The following is a 13,156-nucleotide window of genomic DNA, read 5'->3' as shown; positions in this document are numbered from 1 at the left end:
CCAGAGGGTCCAAACTGCTCCATTGCTTTACTTCCATTTCCTGCAGCAGACTTTATGTACAATGTCACTTGCTCCTGATGTTCTTGGCTGGTTTGAATAGGATAATGAGCTTGCAGGCAGGCTGTACATCCTCCTGGTAGTGTTTTTACTGCACTTCAGATATTTTTTGATATACTTCTTTTTTTGGTGCCTTTTCACATAGAAAGCAGAAAGGATGAAGGCATTACTTCTGAACCTCCTGCTCTTCAGCTTGTCAGTAGCCAAAGCAGTGGGTGGCTATGTGTTGTAGTCTTTTGGCAGTCACCTCTGCTACTTGTGTCAACGTTAAGGATGCCTCTCATTTCTAGATGCTGAGAAATTCAAGTCTATAATGTCAGTGTCTGTTTTAAGGAAGGGATTTTGGCAAAATAGGTTTTGTTAATATGAGCATTACTTGGTTGCTCCAGTTTCTCAGTGGTGTATGTACCTGTCAGCACCTTTCAGTTCGCTACGAGTGAGGTAGAGTGGAAACTTTAGCACCTCAGATATCTTTTAAAGGCTGATTTAAGTTCTTGGCACAACTGAAACAGAACTAAAACCTATCCTGAAATGATACATCTTGTGTCAGAGCTAGCAGATTCTGAGCGTCTCCTCCGCACTGTGGTGAGTACCAACCTTGCACCCTCAGCCTTCCTCCTCACCACATCCAGGCTGATTTAGGAGATTTTCTTTTGTATCTTGGCTTTGATGGGCTCAATGCAGGCACTTATGGAGAGGCTGTGTCCAGGAAAGTTGCCTGGTGGCTTATTGTGTGTTTTACTTTGGAGAGTCTCTGCAGGGAGGCCTGGACTTTGCATCCCATCCCTGTGTGGTGCCTGTCCCATGGAGACAGAGCACAGGGGATGGGGAGCAGGCAGCTGTGGTTTGCAGATCAACTGAAGGCTTCGCTCATCAGAAGGGCAGTTTCCCAGCTCTAACTTGTTATTCCTAGGTATTGATTCAGTGTTGACAGCTCACTCTGGCTGTTCAAAGCACAAACCAGAAGCCGGTCCCCATCCCAAGGACTTTATGAAATGAGAAATATTCTCTAAGAGCAAAATGCATCTGGTGGCTTGTGCCAAGGCAGCACTTGGGAATGCACATACCTGTTCTTAACCTGTCCTGTTTCCCTGAGCCTGTGTGCTAAAGATAAGGCTCATTTTTCAGCCCCGTTTGTTTAAGCAGTGCTAGATCTGGAGCACTGCAGAGCAAGGCACCCACTCATCCTGGAGGATGCGCAGGACATTCTGGGATGCCTGTCTGAGGCAGCTTCAACTCTCTGTGCCCATCTGTGCTGACCATGAAGGGCTGCAAATACAGCTCCTCATGGGAAATCCCTGCACAGGGCAGCAGGTCTGGGCAGTCAGAGGCTTTGCATGTTAACTCATTAGTTCCTTCTAAACCCAAGTAAATCAGCTGCTGGCTGATAACATGATAATCTTTCATAATGTGGAACCCAAAAGAAATGGCAAATTATGCTATGATGAGGTTGTTCAGTTTTGTGTCAGGGGTCACTAGAACAGCTTGAGGAGTGCTCTTCCCTAATGATGGGCTTGTTCTCCGTTTGATGTGTGATACTTGGTGTGTGGGGCTCTAAGCTATGTCCTCAGTACCTTCTGGTATAATTTACATTTAGAACTGTGATTTTTGACACCAGTTCTTATGCTGTGGTGTAAATGGGGCACTCAGCTGCTGGTAAATTAGTCCAGAATATGCCTCTTGAGAATGGGGAATGTAGATTTGTGGGTTTAGTGGTTAGCTCTGTGATTTCTGGTTTAAATCAGATGCCTTCACACTTGCCTGGGTGCCCTTTCTGTCTGCAGAGCGGTTAAGTAGGTTTTTGCCTCTTTAGCAGAGCCAGGCAGCAGCACCTTTGGTAAAGAAGTGATCCCCCAGCAGAGCTCTGAGATGTGAAGCCTTTCTGACAGCTCCCACTGTGCTACATGAGCGCTGCTTCCCCCAGGGTCTGTGCACAGTGACAGACCCTGACAGTCCAAATCAGCACATACACGCACAGGAGCTGCTTTCTCCTATTGTCAGGGGAGCCCACAAAGTGCGTCAGGAAAATGCATCTGCCTCCCTTGTGGGGTGTGTGTTAAGTGCTGGAGTCCCACGCGGCCCCTCCGGCTGCAGACTCAGACTCATGCGTGGCAAAGGGAGACAACAGAGCAGGCTGGTGGAAGGAGAATGATTCCCCTGCCTTTGTTAGAGGAAGTTTCATTAAGGAAGAAAATGGGTGCTGGACCTCCATCCAGCTAAATGCAGAATTCCACCCTGGAAGCCAATGGGTTTGCTTTGGGTTTATGCAAAAGCAGAATTTGACTCTTTAGGAGGAAAGCGAAACAGCCTTCCCTGCCTGTGTTGGCTTAGGGAGATGACCCATTTGCATGTGGTAGTCAGAAACCAAGATCTGTGCTGAGGGGCTAAAGCATTAAGGCAATGCCAATAGAGGTATCTTTAGCATAACAGGTGACAGGCATAAAAACCAGCTAGTCTCTCCATGGGATAAAGGTGCTCTCATCATATCTGCACCTATGTGTGACTCTCCCCATCGCTGGGGTCTTTTCACAGTACATGAAAGAGCTCAGGCTTTGATGCTCAGGGACAGATTTCATTTCTCCTTGCTCTTCCTGCCAATCTAATTTCTCTTCTTCACTGCTGATTTGCTCATCCAGATGTTTCCAGGTGGGGACAGAGGTGCTGTTAATTGTGGGAAGCCTTGTGGGCTGTTTTAAAATGCTGGCTGTGCTATATAATGTGTGCAGAGACCTTAACCCTTTGGGCTGTACCTGACACTTCCAATGGGAATGGCCTTGTTTTAGAAGCCAAGATAACTCCTTTCCAGAGGGCTTGTTCCATAATGCCTAATGCGTGTGGGGGCAAACTAACACTGACGATCCTGCTGGCTTTCCTTGCTCATGTTTTCCGCCAGCCATTTTCTCTCCATTCCTATAATTTCTTTGGCTGAACCCTCTAATTCCCCATCTCAGCTGAAAAATTCCTCTTGTACTTTGATTCTTTTTTGGGAATCAGTTCAAAGTCCGATACTAACTTTCCACCTTCCTCCCCTCCTCAGCAAGCAGCAGAATTCCTCCAAATCCAAGTCTGTTTGGGAGCAGAGGACCAGCCAGATCCGGATGCACAATTTCCGAGCCAGCTGCGAGGCGCTGTACAATGAGCTGGATCCAGAGGAGCGGGTGCGTTACGCCACCACCCTTCACATCCGCCCGGACATGAAGACTCATTTGGATCGACCACTGGTAGTAGAGCCGAGGAGCGAAGGGAGGAACAACATCAGCAAGCTGAGTCCTGTGGATGTGCAGGAGGTGGAGCAGACCAAAATCAGCTCCGGTGATGGGGCAGAAGCTCCACGAAAGCACCATCGACATCGGGATAAGGACAAACTGGGAGAGCAAGAGAAGGGTGATGTGACCAAGGATGAGAATGGGGAACCTGGTGTCAACAATAAGGAGGAGAGGCACAGGCAGCACCGGAGCCGCAGCAAGGAGGTGGAAGGGGGAAGTAAGGAAGGGAAAAGTGATCGGAACAGGTGTCAGGAAGGGGGAAAGAGGCACCATCGGCGGGGCTCAGTGGATGAAGGTGGTGAGAAGGAACACCGCAGGCACCGGCCTCACCGGCACTCTGCTGACCGGCAAGGCAAGGAAGGCAATGGGACAATCAACGGGGCCAGGAGCGAGCGGCGTTCCCGACATCGGGGAGGGTCGAGGTCTGGGAACCGGGAAGGGGAGCCTGGGTCCAAGGGCGAGAATGGAGAAGAGCCTCACAGACGGCACAGGTTCAGGAGCAGGGCACTGTCAACCTACGATTCGGTGGAGAAGGAGACCGGGGAGAAGGAGGGGGAGGCTGGCGAGAAGGAGCACCGGAATCATCAGCCCAAGTAAGTGAGTGCTGCGTGATTGGACTCGTCCCTGGGACAGCTCAGGGGCCACGAGACCACAGACATGATTCAGGGAATTACTTATTCCCCTTCCCATGGTGTCCCCTGCTGTTCTCGCACCCACACCAGCTACCACCACAGCCTGCAGATCTCTTTTGCTTCAGTCAGTAATGCCAGAGGCTCCCAAAGGCGGTTTCGGTCCATGATGGACTATAGAGTAGCTCAGGTTTATGTAAAGGAATATCCTTGATGTAAATACCATCAGACCCTCTAGGACACATAACATGGAGCAGAGAATTTCAAGGAAGTTTCTGTGGGACAGACATTTAAATAGCATCCAGTCTTTCTTACAGCCCTTTGGTTCTCTTTTTACTATTTTATGATGAGCCTGTCGCTGCATCACCCATTGTTACAGCACGTGGCTTCTTTCATTAAGAACACTGATGTACCCCATTTGATTTAATTCTTATGTAAGTCAAGTGAGAAAAATTGTACTCGTGAAGCATTTAAAGTAGTTAATAAAGAAGGATAGATTGCCTTTTCAGCTTTATTAGTCTGGTGGAAAAGAAATTTCCCTGGGATCCTTTAGAATAGTGTTCATGTCACCGTAGAGAGCTATGAGTGGCACTGAGATAATAATTTTCCTGTCTGTATTATCCTCCTTTCAGATGGATTTCAAAACACTTTGCATACTGTTTAGTTTGATCATGTGCACAAGCTCACTTTCCTCCTCGCTGAAATAGGGCTGCTGCTGCAGAGGAATGCAGAAGCTGTTTAGTAGCATAAAGCAACATTATAGAGGGGTTTAGGACTGGGAATGAGAGTCACCATATTTAAAATGAAGTCTCAGGAGAACATTAAGCAGCAGAATGTCAGAATTCATTCAGAAGCCAGCTGATGCTGGAAAGCTAATGTCATTGTTACATGCAAGTGCTGTCTGGTCCTTCCTTATGAACCTCGGTTCTGAGTCTTATTAAACTAAACAAAGTGATGCTCAGTGGCATGGTTCCTCTTAATGTTGGCTCAGAGGAACCAGTTACATCCTGTGCTATCAGTAGGTTGTCCTGCAGCCTGTGACCTTCCTGCAAAGGCTTCCATGGAGAAAATAGTCTATGGAACCTAGCAAGAGGTGCAGCACCAGGGTGTGTATGTTCTCTGGCTCCTTCTTGGGCCATATCCAATAAAACCTGCTTTTCTGCCTTAGGGAGAATAAGTGTGAGATTGAGGCTAGTGGAAGTGTGAGTGTCCCTGTGCACACCCTTCCCAGCACCTACCTGCAGAAGGTGCCGGAGCAGCCAGAAGATGCTGACAACCAGAAGAACGTGACACGTATGATTCAGCCACCCATGGACAAAACCACCACTGTGAACATCCCTGTCACCATCACTGCCCCACCGGGGGAAACCACTGTCATACCAAGTGAGTGCCTTTGTCCCCCTGCTTTTTGCTAAGAAGAGCTAGGGAAGAGATGACTTCCCAGGGAGCTATGATTCAAGCCCATAGACCAAATTCATACTTCTTGGTGTATTGGCTGAGCCCACTGTGAAGCAGCAGGTCTTTTGTGGAAGCAGTGCTACCACAGCATCCATCAGTGCTTTGGGTTCCTGCAGACTGAGTAATTTTAGAGCTTCCTGCAGTCCTCTGTGTCTCAGTTTCAGCAGATCCACCCTCACCTGTCCTTCTCCAGAGCTCCGTGCATTGGGTTTATCAGTGTGGGTCTACCCTGTTTTACAGATGATCCAAGACCACTGTGCCCATGATCTGCACGACAAACACCCGGCCACCAGCTCATTCTGAACAGGTTGTGGCTCATCCCTAGCAGTGTAGGCACAGCCTGGGAGGTCTTGAGACCTGGGGATGCCAAGGAGGATTGCAGCGTGAGATCCAAGAGGTCCACAGTAGATTTCAGGCGGTCAGGATACTGCTTTCCAAGAGGCACAGCCAATAGCTGGTGGCCTCTCTCTGTGCTTTCTAACTGTGCTGTCAGCCACACAAGACTGTCTCCCCCCCCATCCTAATTTCTTCTTTTTCTTAAGTGATAATTTTACTATATTGCAATACTGAGTCTCTGTCAATCACAATTTATCAGCCTCTCTCTTTCCTGGCCATTTCCTTGGTATCTGGCTTCAGATACAATAAGCAGTTTATTGAACATGTCACTCACACACAATGAAGTGTCATTTTGTTGCAAAATAAAACAAAAAGTAATAAAACCCTGCACCTAACACGTTATAAGTGGGTGGAGGTTTTTGGATTCCAAGTCCTGTGAATTAATAGACAAGTCAGTATCTGTCTAACAAGAGAATTTGCAGCATAAAATGTTTTCCAGTTTGTACATTGGAAATTAAGTGAATTATCCTATAAACCCACAGCAAGTAAACTTATGATGAAATTGGAGAATGCATTTTTAATCTTTGGAAGTGAGATTCCAAACTAACATCTAGAAGAGGTTCATGTAATGAAAAACCTGATGCGAGATGGAGCTTGACACATTTGTACATGGGGAGCTCTGCCAAAACTGGGATACACTATGCAGGCGCAGGGCTAAGGGTTCCAATAAATCTCTTCCAAGTCTCTTCCTAACACTGGGAAGTTCAACATTTAACCCCAAAATTATTGAAGCTGATCTAAGAATTTGCTCTTCTGCACATTCAAAAGCCAATATGCTTATGAATGCTGATCTATGGGAGAAGATATGAGATTATGGAGTAAGTTAAATTCACTGTCTTTTTTCTTTCCAAGGATCCCTAGCTACTTTTCTCTCCCTAATAATGTATGATATTTGGAATGGGATTTCCGTCCCCAGTTTGGCAGCTCTTGTAGAAATAAGTATGAGGCTTCTTTGTTTGTCAGCACTGGGCATCTTCATTTCCTGGCCATTTCTGATCTATTGCTCATCAGTGCAGCAGTTAAGGAGGATAATTGCAGTGTATATCATAGCGTAGTAAATAGCAGTGATAATAATCAAATGATTGTTCATCACATTTAATCAACGTCTTCAAAGGCTGTTTGCTTTCCCAGCTGCACTGTTTGCATATCCAGCTGTTGCAGGCAGCCTGCTGTGTAAAGATACATTTTTAACTCTCTGATTTCTGTTTCCTTAAATTCATATTTCAGTGAACAACGTTGAATTTGAAAGTAAAACAGAGGAGAAGAAAGACGTCGATGACTTGACAAAAAATGGGCCTAAACCAATCTTGCCTTACAGTTCCATGTTTATCCTAAGTCCTACAAATCCGTAAGTACTCTGACCCTGTAATACCACTTATGGGTTACAGGTACTTCAGGTATGGGCATTCAGAGCAATAACGTCAGCTTGATCTTCATCTCTGCCAGTCAAACACATTGGGAAATGACATAAAAGCTTAGGGAGGCTGCAGACCAGTTGCTGTCTTTCAACTGGGATTTTCTGCAGGAATATATTGCTAGGAGAAGGAAAAGATGCTGCTTTAGGCAGACCCTTCCTAACTGCCCTGCTGATGGTCAAGTGGGCTGTTATTTGCTCAGTTTTATCACTATAAAAGGTGGGAGCATGGACTATCACTTGGAGAAACATCATCAGGAGATGCAGGTTGGGGGCCTTGTTTGATGTCAGCAGATTCCTCAACTGGAATTTGTGCTCTTACTATACTAGGATCCTCACACCTCTGGAAACCTTCAACTTCTGGGAAAACATTAATATTTTTCATTTGCCAAGGCTGAGAGTACTGCTCATGGGGTCTGTTGGGATTACAGCATTTCTTCCGCTTCAGGCATCTCTACCTCATGGGGAGCTTTGTACTCAAAGCCTGCAAATACTGAATATGTCACTCTGAAGGCTGCAGGACCAGACAAGAGCAGCAGGAGTTGTAATAATTGTAGCATGAAGGCCTATGAGTCATTTTAAGCAGTAACTTGGGGCGATGGAGGGTGTTGAAACTTCTGCCAACCCAGAGATCTGCTAGGAGCAGATGTGATTGTCTCTCTCCAGCTCAAGTAGACTTGCTGCAGATCCTTGATGCTGGTGTTTCAGGTTCTAAGGGGAACTCAGGCCCTTCCTTTAGCACCTTGGTTCAAGGGAACAAAGAGTGCTCCTGCACCTGCTGCTCTTCAGGACTGTGACATCCTGGCTGCCTGTGCAGCCGGTGCAACAGAACAGGCTGCTCTGTGTACCCATCTTTGACATCAGAAATGCTTCTCTAGTGAAACCTACAGTCCAACACCTCTGGATAGTGAGCAGGCTGAATACTTTCTTTAGAAACATGTGCCAGTTACATACTTCAGGTTACAGCCCTCCAAGACGATACAGCTATGAACACAGAAGGAATTAATCAGTGGGAGAAGTTAGAGGTTATCTCTCAATGCCAGCTGTTAGAGAGGGAGAATGACCCCAAACTACTGCTAATCTAATCCTGTCTACAAAGGAAATGAATTGAAGACTCAGTGAGTATCCTTTCTGTCTCAAATCCACAAGAGACACTCATGTTTCCCCTTTGACTTCTCCAGGTAGACCTTGGGATACTTGTGATAGCATTGTGCTATTTCCAGTAAAGCAACATATCCATGGATTCCTGCAAAAGGCAGCCAAAGGGTAGACAGAGCATTAGATTAGGTGCACTCATAGTGTGATTATACTTACTGGGTCAAATTTGAATTATGGAGCTTGGCCCTTGTCTCGTTGTATAAGGAAACTGTATTTCCCTAATACTTGGTAGCACAAGTCTTTCTGTTGTGGAGTGACCACCAAAAACAAGCATCAGCTGTAAAATGTCCACTGAAGGCAGCATTGCAGAGTGGAAAGCTGGGTGATCCCAAGCCCATAAGGGTCTGAGCTGAGGAGTGGACAGGGCAGACAGAAAAGCAGCAAGAGCAGAGAAGCTGTGGCTGCCCCATCCCTGGCAGTGCTCAAGGCCAGATTGGACACAGGGGCTTGGAGCAGCTGCTCCAGTGGAAGGTGTCCCTGCCTGTGGCAGGGGTTGGAGCTGGAGGAGCTGTAAGGTCCCTTCCAAGACAAACCATGCTATGATTTCTATGAAGAATTTAGTTTCATTGTTTGCTTGTTTTCTCCCACCTGCCCCTTCAGTTATGACCTTCTGAATCTCACGGTCGAGCAGCTGGTATGTTGTTTCAGTCACTCTCAGTTTCAGTTTTCTCCCCAGAATTTGCACTGCAAGATCGTTCCCTGTCTTGCAGTGAAAACACAAAGTTCGATAGGAGAGATGTATTACACAGGACCACGGAGTAAAAACAAGACAAAGACCAAGCTTCAGGAACATCAGCAGCCTCGTTTTCTTCCTCTGGGCAAGATGCAGATCCAGCTGGATCCTCTTAGTTGTTTTAGTTGGTGCTAACTTCTCAAGAGAGAAGTAATCTTTCAGCTTTCTGGAGCATGCAGGTTTCTACCACAGCTATTGCTACCCCCTCCCTTCCAAGCCCTGCTGGGGATGCGTGACTTGGGTCCTGCCAGTGGGAAAACTGTTGTGAGAAGCATAAATGCAGTGTGCTACTTTTCAAGTGCCATCGCCACACATCTAAAATGATTCCACAAGCACCACTGGCACTTTACAAATGCTCCTGCATCTCACTGCTGGCTATGAACAATGAAGATCTAAAAATAGGGACTTGTAATTCCTTCGATGAATTGAGTTTGATGCACGAATTACAGTTACAAATGTTATTGAAAATGTTGGCTTTCACGTCTATGGATTTGTGGAGCATATAGATGCTAATCTTCTCCTGTCAGATTGATAACCAGAGTTCAGGGATCCACAAAAGCACTTTTCTTCATCTTGTTTTGTATCTAATCTTTTTCCTTGGTATTTGTAACTCTTTTTCCTTCTGAATCCATTAGCAATTCAGAGAAAAAGACTATATCAGTAAATGTGAAACATTAGTTCTAACTGTTCAGATATTTGCTTAGAGAGAATGTGATGTAGGAACTGAATTACATTCTCAGATAACAAGGTTGCTGGTGAGTTGTACCTATAATTTGATTCTTGTTCAGAACGTAAGTCCTTTATTCAGCAGGCAATGTTGTTCTCTGTGCTGCTAAGCATTGATGAATAGTGGTCAGAAAGAGTTATTAACTGAACTCTGTGAGGAGTTTTGCATTTCTTGGAAATTGAAGCATTTGTCACTTTTCTTGGACACAATTTGTTGAGGGAAAAAGTATTAGGTTAAAGCAATCAAATATATTACCGTAAAGTATTTATGCAGCTTATAAGGCATATTTATCTTAGCATAAATTGCTGGCAGAGGTACTTGACAAGGGAGAGATTGGTAGAAGTAATACTCACAGCCACAAAGCCAGTTTCAGTTAAGAGTCTCAGAGTGCGTAGTGTATATCTCAATTTTAAAGGGATTTATTGGTATTAAAAGGATTTCAAACCTAGTTTTGAATTCACAGGACTTTAGCCTGTGAGTTCAAAGTGAAAAGGGGGGGGATATATAAACATAATTTATAAAACTGACTCTGAATGCTTGAAAGCTCTCAATGCTCTTATGATGATAGATAGACCAATAGATAGAAACTAGATTGATGCCATTGCTTTGGAGAGTGGGTATAGAGCAGTGCAGTGATGTTAAATGTTTTACTTGAAATCTTACCACAGATCAGCTGCAAATTGAAGTTTAAAGCCATTGATCCTATTTTCTATTTTCTTACTATTATTGTAACAGGAACTGGATGAGCTTTAAGGTCCCTTCCAACCCAAACAATTCTGTGATTTCTGTGAAGAATTTTTAGTTTCATTATGTTGATGTTACGCAATATTCCTTATGATTGCTGTCCTTCTGCCAGCCTTTTATAGCAGTGCACTTGAATTCCAGGACCTGCAATAGTCCTCCTAAGTGCTTCTGTTGTTTGCAGGATTCGGCGCCTTTTCCACTACATCGTCAACCTGCGCTATTTCGAGATGGTCATCCTCATAGTTATAGCCCTCAGCAGCATTGCCCTGGCTGCAGAAGACCCTGTCCAAGCCGAGTCACCAAGGAATGATGTGAGTACCAAGCAAGATGGCCGGAATAAAGTTGTTCTGCTTCTCCCAGCAGTTCTACGCAAGGCATATCCATGCCCATCCCTAAAGGGTAACAAGGAGCACTGGCAAGTGCAGAACTGGAGCTCTGCATAATCAAATTAGCTTGCTTCACTATCAAAACATTCACAATTCACATCATTTTCTACTGCTCCAACCAAATGAGAACTTGGAAATCACTGGTTTTATGGCTGATGTGACTTACATGGAAGATGCCTGCAAATCTTACACATCATTCAGCACTGGGAAAGGCTGCCTAGTCACAAGCCAGGGCTGACACTGTACTACTATCCCTTTCTCCTGCCAGAGCAGAGCCAGAGGATGTAAAGCCAGATACAGCTTTTTATCTTGGTGGAGCATGGCAGCAATATCTTAGAGTTAGTAGCAAATCTACTTGTCCATGGATGTCAAACCACACTTGGCATCTTCATGGATGGGTGCTGTTACAAGCAGGAGTATGCCACCTTGAACATGAGAGCATCCTACCCAGGAGTGCTCATAAGGCAGATAGCTGGGTGTCTGTCTTTCAAGCACATTCACAGAGCTATTTACAGCTGCATGGACAACTGACAGTCTACAGAACTGAAGATGATAGAAATTGCAAGATGCAGTTGACTGATTTGAGGCTCTTCAGTGTCGATAGCTGCAGTGTCATGTGATGTTTTTATTGACCTAATATCCATTCACTATGTATAATGATATGAATTAGACTCTGAATAGCTGCATCCCATCCATATGAAATTTAGGAGATGGCTGGGTGTTTGGATGGACTGGTATTGTGTTTACCAGGATATGTGCTGAGGAGTCTGTGTCCATCCACCCCTTCAATAGATTAAGGAACTGAACTGTTCAGAGCACAGGCCGGCAGACCAGGTCAGAGCAGGAATTTCCTGTCCTGGCCTCCTGCTTCTGTATCTGGTCAATCCTAGTTTTTTCCAGAGGAGGATCCACAAATTCCTATATCAGTAATGAGCTGAAGTAGCTACGAGCATTCTCTGTCCCTCATCCTTAATAACTGAGGAATGAGTTTTGCAAAAAGGATTTTAGCACTCTCTTGCTCTCCCAAGGTCTTTAAGAGCACTATCATCAGCTACAGCAGAAGGGAAAACCAGGCTGCTACACAGATGATGGTGGATAAGCTCTTTTAGAAAGGATATTGAAATATTTCTATTTGAAATATCCAGTTTTGTCTTATTAAAGCTGCCATATGTGCAGGTGAACTGAAGCAACTCATGGGCATGCACACTGCAGTCTGGCAAGGACTGGAAAATATGTTGCTGTTTAAATCAGATGATGCAACTTTGTGCCTAAACTGTTTGAAAGCCTCCTATGAGATATTTACCTACTAAAGCAAATAGACTGTTGCTGGAACAGACTCTTTGCTCATGTGCAGCTTATTTCAATGTGTAGTCTCCCCTAATATGAGTTTCTCTTTCCCGTTTAGGCTCTGAAATACTTGGATTATATATTTACGGGTGTCTTTACCTTTGAGATGGTGATCAAGGTAAGAAGATTTCCAAGCAGAAAGGTTCACTTCCCCTTTCAGATTTACATATCTGCTTCTGTGAAGCTGGAGAAAGAGGGTGAAGCACTGCAAAGATCCCTGACGTGCCTGGAGAAGTGGTGGTGATGGAAAGCCGTACTTCCAAATGCTGTTCCTGGGCTAGACAGTGCACAACAGATGCCTTTCTGAAGTGGCTTTCCTGGTTTCTTTAATCTCTCATTTCATAAAGGAAAATAAGGATATCTTTAGTAGGTGGTTGTGTAAGAGGATAAGAATCGTGTCTGATGCAGAAATGTCTGTGCGTGGCTAAGGACTCAGGAGCTGATAGACTTTACTGAGACATGTCTGATTCTTCCTTTTCCTTTGATGCTGACCAGGAATATTAATAGCAACTGGTTCTTGGTCTGTCATGTTTCCAAAAGTTGAGGATTTATCTTTTTCCTCAGTAGGGTGATAGGTTTTGCTAAGACCATGGAGCAGTAACTTTCCAGAAAGCACAATACTAATAAAGAAAGGATTTATTCCTTGAGTAGTGATGGATTTAGTTTTTACTGCTAGAGTAAGGTGCAAAAGAGATGCAGAATGAAAACCAGATTTCCTTTGTTCAGTGAAAGGAATTGGAGCTATGTGAGAAAAGCAACCTTATGTGGGCAGTGCAGAGCTCTCGGATAATGACATAAAACCTAGCATGCATTTCGAGACTCAACTGTAGAAGACCTTTAG

At 44.9% G+C, this 13,156-nt stretch overlaps 1 protein-coding gene across 1 annotated transcript in view; it reads left to right on the top strand.

Moving 5' to 3' along the window:
- Positions 1–13,156, top strand: part of CACNA1B (calcium voltage-gated channel subunit alpha1 B) — a 288,836-nt gene that overhangs the window by 211,987 nt on the left and 63,693 nt on the right. The window contains 5 exon segments of the mRNA XM_034067574.1: positions 3,095–3,916; positions 5,121–5,335; positions 7,034–7,154; positions 10,764–10,893; positions 12,374–12,433. Coding sequence (XP_033923465.1) covers positions 3,095–3,916; positions 5,121–5,335; positions 7,034–7,154; positions 10,764–10,893; positions 12,374–12,433 — 1,348 coding nt within the window.

Source organism: Melopsittacus undulatus, chromosome 11 (genome assembly GCF_012275295.1).
Source record: "Melopsittacus undulatus isolate bMelUnd1 chromosome 11, bMelUnd1.mat.Z, whole genome shotgun sequence".
Classification (NCBI taxonomy): Eukaryota; Metazoa; Chordata; class Aves; order Psittaciformes; family Psittaculidae; genus Melopsittacus; species Melopsittacus undulatus.
The sequence above is the reverse complement of the archived record's forward strand: the minus strand, read 5'-3'. Positions and strand labels throughout refer to the sequence as shown.